Source organism: Osmia lignaria, chromosome 2, assembly GCF_051020975.1.
Source record: "Osmia lignaria lignaria isolate PbOS001 chromosome 2, iyOsmLign1, whole genome shotgun sequence".
NCBI lineage: Eukaryota > Metazoa > Arthropoda > Insecta > Hymenoptera > Megachilidae > Osmia > Osmia lignaria.
In genome coordinates, this window is record NC_135033.1 from 11,358,917 (window position 1) to 11,373,569 (window position 14,653).

A 14,653-nucleotide genomic window follows, 5' to 3' on the forward strand; every position below is an offset into this window, starting at 1 on the left:
TCGCATTGATCTTTGATACATTTACAGCAGATGGTAGGGAATTGATAGAATGATCTGGTAACGGTAAAACTATAGGAAGGTAACAAAAACCAAGCGTCCCTGACTTCTTACTATTAGGACGTTGCTCTTGAGTTCATTCAATTTTTAACAATTCTTCTACCTAAACGTTAAAACATAAATCAAAACTTGTATGTAACAATTTGGTTTTGTTCTGTTTCAGAAAAAATTGAATTTCCATGCCCTGAAGTCGTACCGTGACAAAAGGATTTAAAGGATCATTCTACGCTACTGTGGTTTAATTCTAAGGTTGCTTTGATTTATTTTTATGTGGATCATTTTAAAAGAAGTAAGGAATCATTATTTTTTTTTAACAAATAGATGCGCGAGCGCAATACGTAATTACAAAGAATTAACACCACATTGTATAATTGATTAATAATGTTTATTATTGTCAACGGTAATCATCGTACAGAAAAACATATGATACACTAAATTCTACCCATAATTGTATACTACATTTATGTTACATATCTTGTATACTAGAACATTGGAAGACCAAGGTCTATAACTTCATTTCCAAAATACATAAACGAGTGTGTATAAATATTAAACTTGGTCCCGCCCAGCGAAACCGGGCAAATATTATTCGATCTAGCATAAAAGCAGATAGTATACAAAGACATCTCTAACTCGGGCAAAGTACCCACAAATATTGTTGCGTTTGGTCTGATGATTCCATCCATTTGAAAGTTTAATTTCAATAGTGAAGAGGTCTAAAAGAAAGCAAATACGTTAAGTACGTTTAGTGATAGTATCTTTATGAGTGCCGAGTCACTTACATTTCCGAGATCTAATTTATCTAAGTAGCCCATGTAATCTATACGTCCCGAGGATTCTTGATTTTCAAAATACAGCCAATCCTGCGCACCAATGATCGCTGTGCCATAATTTTCCGAGGCGAACACGCGTTCGAATCCACAGGTACTTCCGCTAAACATAGTGAACCATATTCGACGAAGTACGTCTTTCCTTTCGAAGTCGTCGGGGTCGATAAATCCGTAATCAGCCAACCAATCCATTGCCGTTGACATTACGTTCGTATTTAGGAAAGTATCGATCAATAGGTTTTCCTGTTTCCGCGTCTCAATAGTACGGTTTAGCTTTTTGAGATAATCATGCTGATAACTGTCGTACAAGGACCTTGTTAGATAGATCGTTGGATGCTCCAACAACTCCGGTTCTACATAGAATAATCTGAGAAAAGAAAAATGGTAAATGAAAATGATCACTTTGAAAATGATTAATAAGTGATTAGATACTTACCGTCCGAAGGCTTGATCAGTTATATTAGAAGAATTAGAAATGCTAACACGATTCTGAAGATTTAATTTTATGTACTTTGATATGTTTAATGAACTTTTTGCAAAAAGTTCTTCTGTTATATGATACAATTCTTTATCAGAAATTCTGTAAAAGAATGTGTTATCAACGCCGTTGGAATTTCCATATGAATTGGTTTGATTATTTGATGTATTAGATCCAGTTGCGGTATTATTTACGATTCCACCAACTCCACTGTTAGTTCCGCTTGAACTCGGTACTCCACTGTTAACAATATTTGGAATGTATGTATTTGCGTTTCCTAACGTTGGACCATTGTTAGCTCCTACATTTGGATTAATTGTGCCACTTGGACTATTACTAGCTCCTACATTTGGATTAATTATGCCACTTGGACTATTACTAGCTCCTACATTTGGAGTAAATGTTCCACTTGGATATGGATTGCTATTAGGAACACTTTCTGGCGGTACATTTATTGGATTCGTTGCTCCATTAACCCCAGGTGGAGTATTAAAGTACTGGTTGTTGTATGTAACATGAGTTGTAGCTGGTGAACCAGTGTCTGGTCTGCTTTCAACATAATTATGGGTATGAGGATTGATCAATCTGTTTACTCCTGCATTGATAGTTGAAAACACAAGTGCTTCCTTAACCATCTGACCAAAACCTCGACCGGAATCTTGCTGTCCTGGCATCATTAAAATAGTCTGACCAGGTACAAATGGCTGCGATGCTGGTTGTGCAAAAACATGGGGTTGTTGCGGATAGTAAGTTTGTCCAGGAGAATGCATCGAGTAAGGATTTGCCATCGGCACTGAGTTTGATGGATGGATTGGAAAAGAGGAGGAAGGTGGTGTCTGAAAAGTACCTGATGAATGAGAAGGATAAGGATAAGAAGCACCTCCACCAGAATAAGGAGGGTGTGCACTAGGGTAAGGAGGGTGTGCACTAGGGTAAGGAGAGTGTCCATTAGGATAAGGAGGGTGTCCACTAGGATAAGAAGAATGTCCTCCAGTGGGATAAGGAGGATGTCCGATAGGATAAGGAGGATGACCAACTTGAGAATTACCAGACGTTGGAGAACTCTGTGGATAAACATGATCTTTAAATCCAATTGGAGGTGGTTGAGCAGCTGGTACAGTTGGTTTGTTGACACCTGGATTATAATTAGGCGAAGGGTGTATTTGACCTGATATACTTGGTTTATTATCATGTAAGTAAGGATTACTCCAAGGAGGATTTGCTGCACTTGTTGGATGGCCTGTAAAGAGAGATATTGTTATTTATAATATATGCTAAAGTAACTAATAATTGCAATAAATCATAACATTTATTCACATTAAGTATACCTTGAGTTTGTAGTGTGCCTGCAGAAGATTTCATAACATGATCTTGAGGTGCAGAAGGTTGAATAGATGAAGTTTGCCTGCTTTCAGTTACAAGCCCTGGCTTCATATTTGGTACATGACCGTAACCACTTGATGGGGAAGGTGGGTATAAGTTTCCATGCGATGGTTGAGAAGGTTTTGTTTGAACTTAATCATGAAATATATATTTTTTAATTTATGTAAATTTAATATTGTATACTGTGCATTAAAGACAGACAAATTAACATGTACCTGGCCGCGTAGCACCTCCACCTTCAGCAGTTATGAAATGTGTATTGAGATCTTTGTTTTGTTGAGGTGTTATTTTTCCTAAAATTACAAATACATATGTTAATGTCGACGTTATTCTTTTTCAGTTAGTGGTATAACTAAATTAGACAAGTTACCAGATGAATGTGCTACTGAAGATGATGTTCCTACATGCGGCGTTCCATGGGATGTTCCATGTGATATCCCTCCATATGAGGTTCCAGGTGAGATCCCTCCACGTGATGTTCCTCCGTGTGGTGTTCCGTGTGATGTTCCGTGTGATACACTTCCATATGATGTTCCAGATGATGCACTATATGATCCACTAGATGATGTCCTACTGTAACCACCCCTTCTAGAACCACCACCACTACTAACTCTTCCCCTGCCCGATATTTTGGCACTGTCACCTAAAAAGAAAAGGTATTTTTATGCAATAGTAGTTCACCTTTACATTTTATAAAACAGTAAATTTAATAAGAAAAAGTTGTACAAAATAGCATCTGATTTACATATACTTACCAATTATGAAGAATGCAAAAAAAAGTAAAAGCAAAAATACTTTAAACTTCATCATTTCTGCGAGTATTTTGCGTACTATACTATGGTCAGTAGCAAACTGATATTACCAGAACATATGAATAACAGATACGTATATTTCATGCTTACGTTTATCAAACTTCTTTTTCGTAGAAAATGCATCACATCTTGCAACATTATCTGTACTATGGTTTTCCTCGAAATCGTAATGTGTATAGAATAAGGGGTCATTGAAGATGACCTCCAAATGATATCAGCCTTTCTAGCAATAATGAGATAATTTCTTGAAAGCTCTTTATTCTGTCTTAATTAAAACTACTAGAATATACATATTTTCAAAAAGGATATTAAACTATAAAACAACATATTATATAAACATATTTTATTCACTTTAAAATTAGTAAATCGTTAACAAATATTTTAAAAGTTATTACAAATTGGTAAATAGTTATTCTTTATTCATAAACATTTATAACAGAAACCACTACCACCAGAAACTTTTTTATAACAGCAGAGTACTGTTAACACAGCCTTTCTAAGTTGTGAAAATACTGAATTTTGCAATATTCATTGCGTTTTCAACAAAAATGATGAATTTAGCCTTCTTTTGCAATATATCGGTCCAAAATTTTTTCACTCGGATAATCTGGTACTGACAATTGACGAAATCCCTCATCATCCACAAAGCAAATTTCATGACCATCCTAAAATATTCATTCATAGTCATTCGTATTTTCAGTAAATTTAATACTAAAATATCCTAAAGTTACATACTGGATCAGCAAGAATAATAACTGTCACAGAAGCCTTTCCTGGAGTATCTAGAGTAATTAAATCTGTTAGAATTTTATTCCCACTCTCCTTGATTCTTTTTTGAATTTCTGGCTGTTCAACACAGGGAACTGAAAATGCTATACGTCCATAAGCTTTTGCATGATTTACTTCAGTCCCTAATTATACAAAACAGAAAGTTTTATGGATATGAATACTCTCATAATCAATATATTCATTATAAGTGACCAGTAACAATGGCCTACCAATATCTTCAAATTCAACTTTAGTTTGATCTTCACTGTATCCTAATAATACACTTTTATCAGTTTGCTTAAAGATATTTAACTCTAAAATATCTTTCCAATAAGCAATAGTTTTTTGAAGATTTGAACTAGACAAAGTTACTTTTTCCACAGGATCTGATGAAAAAATATATATTAATATGAATAACATTTTCAAATGATAACATTTAACAACAATTTTTTATTAATACCTTTATCCAAGGGCTGTGGTTTATTAATGACATAATACTTGTAGCCACCAGGTGCTTCCAATACAAATTTTCCATTTTCCTCTTTCATAGGCCAACTATTTGAACGAGCTCTTTCAATTGCTTCGTTAGAATGTATAGTTATTCCACGAAAATCATTTCCCATTTCATATTCTTTGATTCCATAATTATAAGTCAATTCTACTACAAAATGAGTATCCTCTGGACCATATCCTACCATAGTTTTGCTCCATCGATTAGCATATGGTCTACATATAATATGATATGATAAATATATATATGTATATTTCGTTTATCACAAACACAATTAAATAAAAAAAATATATGTATTAGAAACGCGGTAGATCAAACGCAGTTTTACACACCCATTACAAGCCGCTTCGCAACCATCAGCGAATTCTTCGTGTCGCAATACCTAGAACAAACAATTCTGTACAAACAGATACAATGTAAAATTAATAAAATACTGACCTTCATTCCAAGAATTTCACGATAAAACTTTGCTGTCAATTTTCGATCCGGTACTTTAAATACAAAATGAAGTGCTCGTCCAGCGACCATTTTTAAAAGTGGAATTTTCGCAACAATTATATAAAGAAATACAGAAATCTGACAATAGTTATTTCCTTCAATTCTAAGTAACGAGTAATTATAGAAAACGTTAATTACGTTTATGCAACTCAGCCGCTCCTGCTACGCAGTTATCATTACCTATGTGTATTTATATGTATTACTGTTATCGTGCTTTTACGTGATTTCTATTAATCGAAGTTTTAATAACACAAATAAAAAATATTGTGATACTCGTTACAGGTTGAAGACGATACAAGATTCAGCCCTTCTCTCAACTCTAGCTATAACGTCTTCACCATCAAACCCGAAGGGGGGGCGTCAGGGCCCCAACCGTTGAAAGTGAGGACTCCAGACGACTTTGCACGCGACCCAAGTAGAAGCAGACCTACATCAAGCTAGCCGGAAGAAATAATAAAATATGATTATTTTTAATTTTTCTTAGTGTATTTCGTTTGTATATCGTTTGTGATTGATTGTAAGTCTATTTTTAACGTTTGTCACAAATTAGTTCTTTTGTAATTAGAAATTTTATTTCAATCATGATGTGAGCTGAAACGTTGTATATAGTAATCTTTTATAATAAACAGATTCTGTGATAACTGATAACTCTAATTGATTGGAAATCCTTTATGATTTACAAATATATCATTTTCATTGTTTGTGAGTGAATAATTTCGTAATTATTTACAAGATTGTTTTATAATAAATAATTGTAATGCGTATGCACTACAGATTCGGTCGTACCCATCACTATCCCGAACAAGTGAGTTTCACGATTTGTTCGTTTTTAGGTCTTATATTTCGCTAGATACGGTCGTACCCATCACTATTCCGAACAAGTGAGTTTCACGATTTGATGGTTTTTAGGTCTTATATTTCGCTAGATCCGGTCATATCCATCACTATTCCGAACAGGTGAGTTACACGGTTGTTCGTTTTTAGGTCTTATATTTCGCTACTTGCTTCGGGGTCCCTGACACCCCAAGACGATATTCGGGGTTCTTGAGAACCCCATGATGGCAGTCAGGGTGCCTAAGAATCCCAGGATGACATTCGGGGTGCCTAAGAATCCCAGGATGGCATTCGGGGTGCTTGAGAACCCCGGGATGGCACCCGGGGTGCCTAAGAACCCCAGGATCGCATTCGGGGTGCTTGAGAACCCCAGGATGACATTCGGGGTGCCTAAGAACCCCAAGATGGCATTCGGGGTGCTTGAGAACCCCAGGATGGCATTCGGGGTGCCTAAGGACCCCAAGATGGTATTCGGGGTGCCTGAGAACCCCAAGATGGTATCCGGGCGCCTAAGGATCAAAAGATGGTATTCGGGGTTCCTGAGAACCCCAGGCTCGCATTCGGGGTCCCTGACACCCCAAGATGATATGTCGGTATACAGAGAGCACCATCGACACACCGGGGTCCCTGATACCCCGAATGCCGTAGTGTCGGTAAGCAAAGCGTGTCATCGGTGCTTCGGGGTCCCTGATACCCCGAATGCCGTAGTGTCGGTAAGCAAAGCGTGTCATCGGTGCTTCGGGGTCCCTGATACCCCGAATGCCGTAGTGTCGGTAAGCAAAGCGTGTCACCGCTGCTTCGGGGTCCCTGACACCCCGGATGCCATATTATTAGTACGCAAAGATAATCACCTGCGTTTCGGGGTCCTTAATACCCCAATATGATATCAGGTTCGTATGAAGAGGGCACAATCAGTATAATTTTTTTCCAGAGTTTATATATTTTCCTTCATTTATTTTTTTTTGCTTATTAATAAGCACATCGAAGTGGAATAACATTTATGATTATATCCCTCTTCTGGGTCTCAGCAGAGAACCACATTGATTTTACTTTTTCCATTTATTTATATAATTTTATCCCTCATTATAGGCCAAGGCCATCTCAGTATCCCTCACATCTCTGTATTCGTTACATCCCTACACTCTTTTCATCCCTACATTCTTTTCATCCCTACATTCCTTACATCGCTTGATCCCTTACATCCCTACATTCTTTTCATCCCTACACTCTTTTCATCCCTACATTCCTTACATCGCTTGATCCCTTACATCCCTACTTATAATAAATATATTATAAAGACTGCTTCGAGTAAAGGTAAGTAAAGGTAAGTAAAGGTAAGTTAGTTTCTTCGAGAATTTCGCGAAAATTTCGAAAAAACAGCGCCCCCTAGAGGCATAAATTCGAACTAAAATTCGATGTCGAATCAGCGCCCCCTGGTTTCGAAAAAAGGAACTAAACCTTGCTCAATTTTTGGCCCTCTGGCGGGAAAAATGTGAACTAAAATTTCGATGTCGTACCAGCGCCCTCTGGTGGCGAAGAAAGGAACTAGATTTGTATAAAATCGCAGGCCTTATAGCCGCAAAAATTTTGAACTCAATTTCAGGGAGGTGCTGGGATGTATGGAATGCAAGAATATAAGTGATACAAGGATATAAAGGATACAGGCATGTAAGGGATGTTGGGATATAAACAAGGCAGGAATGTGAAGAATGCAGAGATGTAAGGGATGTAGAGATGTAAGGGAAGCAGAGATGTAAGGAATGCACAGATGTATGGGTGCAAAGATGTAAGGAATGTGATAAAGAACACCACATGACAGAATGAATGAGCTTTATTAAATAAATTATATACAGGTTGTTCTCACATATAGGCATTGTCACATCATCAAAATGCCGTATTTACTAAATAAAATATAAATTAGGATGTTAAGATCGTCGACTACAATAACATTAACTTTAGAGGCCTTTACTCTTCAATTAACATGTATAGGTCTAAATACTCTCACACTTTTGCACATTGGAGTTTGCAATTGTATATTATTGTGTATAACAATAATTAAAACATCATTTTGTAGCGTTTCTTTCAAAGATACTTTAGCTGCTTGTTCTTGTCAATTTCAAGATACAAGCAACGAACGGACTCACTCATACAAACATTGCACGAAGATTATTATCTTAATTTCAATAAAATTCAGATTTTATTACAAACTCCACGCAAGAGAGTATCGTCAGTTTTATTTTTTATTTTTTTATGTAAGCGCCTAATAGATAAAAAAACAGGCTGATAACTCGTGTGTACATTGTGTGAAATCTGAAAACGATTTCATGTTCAACTTCCTGCCGCTCCAATTCCATTCTCCGAGGTATCCCAGAATTAGAGACACTCTTTCTCGTGTATCCGGTTTATATAGTAGATGTTATTAGAATTATCACAGTCTGTGTATTTACAGTTTAAACGTTAACGCAACAACCTTATTAAATTATTTCAGCAACGTTCTTTCATGGTAGCGCTGTTCTAAGAAGAACATTAGGGAAATTAGCTCCATCGCTGCGCGTGGACGGCAGAGCATTACAAGAGAAAAAAAATGTTGTTTTTTTTCTCCTTTTTGTGTATCAATACATATAGATAGAAAAAGAAAACAGAGAAAGAATACTTTTAAAGGCATGCATATTCGGAACTAATGTTTCTAATATCTATCGAATAAACCTGCGTATCGTATGAAATAATATCAATAACTTAATTATTAGTTACATCTTAAAGTTGGACATGTCTTCTTACTTTTATCTTGTATTTACATCTTAAGTATTTATACAACGTTACGCGATAAAAATCTGAAACGTTACTCTTTATTTGTCTTTACAATTAAATCCCTTCTTTCTTTTTTATCAAACGCTTTTCCTTCCTTCTATTCACGCGGACATTAATAAATTTTCTATTTTCTCTTTTCCATTCTTCAATACTGAAGATTTCTAAACGTCCAACAAAGTAGTGGTCATTCGCGTTCCAGGTTGACTTTATGAAGCAGAGTCGAAAGACAGTCGTATAAAAGGAAAAAAAAAACTTGTAACGTCAAAATAATCCAATCCTAATCCTATGATCAGTAACATAAGCGATAAACTCAATGTATCATTTTCAAGAAAATGATGAAACTAGCGATCCACGCTCTGCTTATTTGGCACTACATAAAATTTCACATTTTTCCAAGACTTCCGCTTCCTTTCTTATCTATTCGCTTTCATACGCAAACAAATCTTTGTGTTCTCTCATTTTTGTCCTGCCTCCTATAAATTAATGCCCTGCCACTCTTTTCTATCTCTCGTTTCTCTCTCGTCCCATAATCAAACTCCGATTAACTTTCAGAGGAGTTGAAAACGCCACTTTTCTCGGCTGAAGAAAAAAGAAAAAGAAAAATATGAAAATACGATCTTGTTCAGATACATCCAAACATTCTCTATCTCTGCATCGCGGTACTACGCTGTACAACAGATTCCAGACGAAACGACAGAGAATACCGAGTATCCTATCGCGCGAAACCAAGAAAATCGGTTAGTCGATCGTTCCAATCGTGAAGCCAGTGAGTAGGTCCATGGCTGGATTGTCTCTGCTTACAAGGGTTGATCTCTGTCTCCAAAGGCATGTATTCTTCGCCTCGGATACAAAAGTAACTCTTGATGGGGCTTCTGCACATAGGGCATCGATCCAATTTCCCAAAACAGGAGGCGCAAATGCATGTATGTCTGCAAGGTAGCAGAGCTCGGGAAAGAGGGAAATACTGGCAAACGACGCAAAGTTGTTCTCCAGCGGTGTTCCATAGGGATCCTTCGGAATCACCAGTTCCCGATGCAACCAAAGTGCCCCTTGCCGAGTTGCCATTGTTGTTGCAAGGTTCTGCCAGAGCCAAGGCTGAACCAAGACCCGAAGACACGTCTCCTTCGTCGTAGTTCGTTGAATTACCGGTTGCCAAGTACAATTGCTTTAACATAAACGGTGTTCTTAAGGAAGGAGTCGTTCTACTGGTAGTTCGATCGAATAAAATTTCAATTTCTAATCGAATATGAATAATTTTAATCGCATCATGCTTCCGTGATCGATCGTTACCGTTTTTTTCCATAAACCGTAATCACTCTACTGGTTTATGCAAAGTAGCAAGAAAAGAGGCTCACCTTAAGACACGATAATTGTCCATTAGCTTGTTTCAGATACTGAGCCAGAATCGAAGTTGGCAGTGTGCATACACTGTCTTTGATGTGAACTACATTCACCAGTGCCACCTGACAAGAGAAATGAATGATTATTTATTAACGAAAAGACGAGTGAAATCGATTAGAAGACAATTGTGAAGCAACGTGAAACACTCGTTATATTTAAACGTCCATCTGCAATGCAAATTTACAACATCACCCGATGGGACGCGACGAAGAAAGACGGAACACCGTACTTTTACATTTCATTTTTAATTACACGTCGCTATTTGCATCACAATTAGCCTCTATTTAGAGAGCGTCCACGCATAAGATTAACTATAAAAGAACAAAAGGTTTTCGTTTTTCTTCGCAATATCTTTCAACGTCATTGAAACACAAATAAAAAGAAAGTCTAATCAATACAATCCCACGGTTCATTAAATCAAAAACCATAGGAGGTACCCACAGTTTCATCAGGATGAGGATCTCCGTTATCCCTACGCGTGAGGAAGATCACAAGGGGATAACAAAGTCGTGGTGGTGTTCCTAGTTCCAATTCTGGTGCCGGAAGCGACAATCTCAACGTTTCTTCTCCATGAGGTTGTCTACTATATCTTTCAGTCAAGGAATAATTAACGGTACGACTAACCCTTTCGCTGTGAAACTTTTGATATACATACTACATTTATCGTTTTTACACTGAAAATTGATCAGCTGGAAAAAACTCTGAAACGAAGATATAACTTTTTCTTTTCCTTCTGTCAAAGGATACGTCTGTGGTGGTGTGAGGTATTGTGCGTGACCTTGAAGAAGAGTGCCGTTCAAGGACGCGTCTCTGAGGGTGCTCCAGGGTTTCCAAAGCGCCAGATGAAGTTCTCTTATACTGACACCCCAGATCGCTTGCAGAGAGTACTCGACCTGGCTCGACACCTCGCATTCAACCTCTGCAAACAAAAAGAAGAATAAAGTCATTTCGGTAACAAAGCTTACGAAAGATTGTACAAACTTCTGGCTTATTTTATGATTTATTCGTCTATGGATCCTGAACACACAGGTGTCGTAATATAACGCTAAAATACAAGTCTCTGCCTCGCGCTGTATTGCCGAACTCAATTATACAGAGTACAAAGCGCAGAGGAAAAGATTCTGTCTACAGTAACACGAGATTACGGGTGTTGTTTCACCTCGTGACGTTACTCAAAATCATTACATAACGAGCCCGCTTTCGACTTTTTTTTTTTCCTCTCGTCTGACTGCAAGAAATCTCTGACAGTCAATGAGGTTTTCAGGTCATGCGTGAGAGGAGAGACAGACCACGGCATACTTCCTCCAGTTCTAATTCCAACCAACGATCATTGTCCCCCGTCTAAGTCTAAACGATCTCGGACGATTCAGACTAGATTCATTGAAGAATTTACGATCTGGATGATAGAGATTGATAGCGGAAGAGGAACAGTGGGGTTTCGACCGATGCTAGTTTAATCTAACATCATGGCTAAGAATCATCATCTCCTTATCGTTCGTAAAGAGATTGTTCAGAGATCATGCGAGGCCAGTATAAACGAAAGTGAAAGCTGTTCAGACGGATCGTCCAACACGGTAGTGTCTTGCGAACCAACTATCAATTCCCTGACGTTCTACGGAACGATGGAACGACAGAAGCTGGTTGTTTCCATACAAGGACACGTATTTTTGACGTCGGTATGGAAACGAGTAGAATCTATCCGCGTCTAGTCTGTGAATATTTAAAATCTTCCTCTATAGATCTTTTCGAAAGAATCCTCCGTTGTTATTAACGATTTTCCTATCAAAATAGGTCGTTTTTGCTACCACTCTATTCTAATTCTATCGCCACGAGTTTGACTTGATCGATGCTTGGAGAATTCCAAAGTACCACAATAGACTGGAATCAAGCATGGTCTCTGCTACTCTCATTTACATTCTCGAATTTTCTTATCGTCAACCTGTAACCGGCAAGCAAACTTGCGCAATTTCAAGTTAAGGCTTGACCGGTCAAGCACAACCGGACTGGTTGGCAAAGAGTTAACGCGTTGACTGGCTGCAATCTGGGTTAAACTTTACAAGCGATATCTTAGAAGTCCTAGATGGAAGAGGGAGTAGAATTGTGTTAGCAAGGTGAGCTACCTTCTCGTTCGAAATCTAATCGACTTAACAGTTTTACTTTTCATGGGAAATTACTTGATGGTAAGACAAGGTTCCAATGTATTTGCTTATTTCCATGTAAACGATGCTTTCGTATTTTCAACTAGGTAAAAGTAGAACGAAATTCACTCTAAAGCCAAAAAAAAAAAAAAAATTGGCTATTCGCTCAGATTTTTACCCACTAAACACAATGGCGCAAGAATTTTTTCGATAACTCTTACCGTTTGGCCTGTACAAAAGTGATAGAAAGTCTAAATACTTTAACCCCTTTTTCAAGATTTTCAATCTTAGATACGGGTTGGCTAATAATTGAAGAAATTAGTCTAGACACCCTGTATATGTAGAACGATCGTATGGAATGAATGGTTCAGTGAAAGGCCAGAGGGACAGAGTGCATGCAACTGCATTAGACAACTGCACACCGGAGGTGCAACAAAGTTTGAACACACGATAATTACGTTCGTGCAGACGATAATTGTACATCGCGACGCTGACAGTATGTTATGTAGCTAGATGAAAAGTGGTGTTTAACGGCGTTGAACCTAGTTTCGTGTCTCAAGCGTTGGAAGGTGTGAAACTAATCCAAATTCACTTTCAAAATCACCGCAATCCTCGTATCACACATTCAAAATCTGCATTCCTCGTAACTTCTCTTTAATTACATCGGCATACGATTCATGCTATGACTAACATTTATTAGAAGCCTCTTTTGTTACAAAATATATCGTATATACACCGTGAATGAAGAAATATTTGGAAAACGATGGAAGCAGTTGCTTGGAACGGACTCGATTTTCAAATATTGCATAATTCGTTCGGTTGGTTGCACCAGTTACCCGTAGAAATTCTATCATTTCGCGTGTGTCCGACCTAGGCAACGACAAAATTGCGTTCCACCTGTTTAACCCTTTCACTATTATAGCTGAATGGCTGAAACAGAGACTCCGAAGATACGTATCGAAATTAAGGAAAGTTAATTACCAAATTCTCGCTTCTCCAGGTGTCCACTCCACGGATCATCACGTCTAAGTACACGAAGAGCGTGTCAGTGACGAAGGAAAGCAACGTAACAGAAGGTGAGAGAGGAAAAGCGAGTGCAGGAACCGATATAAATGGCATGTCCGATCGTTTCTGCCGACCTTGATTGTTTCTACGCCTGAACAGTCACGTAGGCAAGCAAGATAATTCTTTTTATTTTGCCTTTTCTCCCTTTGCACGAGATACTGGTCGCGTACAGCACGGCGATAGTCGGTTCCTTCTGCCTTCTTCGTACCGAAGGCTCGGACATAACGAAGAAAGAAACGAACAAGTCGATCCAAAAACGGCGACCAAGTTGGTCATACATGTAACAGTTCTACGGTTAGCCTTGAAGTGTCGCCATCGTGTCGAAATCTTATGGGTAAAGAACGCCAAGTCGATGGCATTCCTTCTCGAAACGCGAAACGGTAATTATACCCTGGATCATTGACAGAATGCCTTTCGTTTTTCACTTATTTTTACTGCTGCGTTTACGCGAATCAGCAAATTTAAAGGGACGAACAGATTTATAAATTTTCTTTTTTGTAACTGCAAAATGAAAATCAATCCAAATTTAATTTTTTCTTTATAACTACTGTTTCAAGTTATAAATTAAAGGCACGAACAAGTAATAATAACTTGTTCGACAATGAAACGTATAAAACCGAATGGTTTATTTCATTTTTGTTGTTACAGCCTTTTAGTATACTCTTTGAACGAGACGTTTGCATTATAAACGGCGGACCAATAATTGTTCCAGCCTTTTGACTCGCTATTTCTTCTTTCATTGACGTTTACATTTCTTTGTTCCTTTCTATTTGCTTTCGACAGAGAATACTATTAATATACTTTACGTATTTATTTTCTCGAGACTACTGGTTCCCTCGATCAATTATCAATGTTGAAAATTTTAAATAATGTTCATTAAATTCAAGTCAGAATGAAATTTATTTCTTCTCCGAATCCTGTTCGAAATTGATTCGAAACGTCTGATAAATTAGCAAATAATCTTCGTTCACGAAAACAGAATTGTTATGAAAGACGTCATTTCAATGGAACACAATGTCTACTAAACCTCTTCTATCAGGAAAAGAAACGATCAACTCGAATCGTTTCCT

General features: G+C 37.6%; 3 protein-coding genes across 6 annotated transcripts in view; all 3 read right to left on the reverse strand.

The window, feature by feature from the left end:
* Positions 1–357: 357 nt before the first annotated feature.
* LOC143305657 (uncharacterized) lies at positions 358–3,663 on the reverse strand. Its single transcript, XM_076690085.1, has 7 exons — positions 3,504–3,663; positions 3,119–3,391; positions 2,964–3,041; positions 2,694–2,879; positions 1,324–2,605; positions 840–1,254; positions 358–773 (listed from the first exon to the last, which is right to left on the reverse strand). Exons 1-7 carry the CDS (start codon positions 3,556–3,558, stop codon positions 540–542), a joined length of 2,523 nt encoding a protein of 840 aa, XP_076546200.1. The 5' UTR covers positions 3,559–3,663; the 3' UTR covers positions 358–539.
* A 225-nt stretch (positions 3,664–3,888) lies between these two features.
* Positions 3,889–5,668, reverse strand: LOC117607010 (glyoxalase domain-containing protein 4). Its single transcript, XM_034330155.2, has 6 exons — positions 5,278–5,668; positions 5,172–5,221; positions 4,789–5,054; positions 4,559–4,714; positions 4,296–4,471; positions 3,889–4,225 (listed from the first exon to the last, which is right to left on the reverse strand). The coding sequence occupies exons 1-6, from the start codon at positions 5,365–5,367 to the stop codon at positions 4,118–4,120; spliced, it is 846 nt and encodes a 281-aa protein (XP_034186046.1). The 5' UTR covers positions 5,368–5,668; the 3' UTR covers positions 3,889–4,117.
* Positions 5,669–7,984: 2,316 nt separating this feature from the next.
* Positions 7,985–14,653, reverse strand: part of LOC117606928 (cell growth regulator with RING finger domain protein 1) — a 29,009-nt gene continuing 22,340 nt past the window's right edge. For 3 of the 4 annotated variants that reach the window (XM_076690044.1, XM_076690041.1, XM_034329973.2), the window contains 4 exons: positions 11,128–11,299; positions 10,822–10,963; positions 10,335–10,442; positions 7,985–10,144 (listed from right to left, as the gene is read on the reverse strand). In XM_076690044.1, the coding sequence (XP_076546159.1) occupies positions 9,692–10,144; positions 10,335–10,442; positions 10,822–10,963; positions 11,128–11,299 (875 nt within the window). In that variant the 3' untranslated portion in view covers positions 7,985–9,691. The remainder of the gene's footprint in view (positions 10,145–10,334; positions 10,443–10,821; positions 10,964–11,127; positions 11,300–14,653) is intronic. The other variant, XM_076690043.1, reaches the window with a different exon arrangement.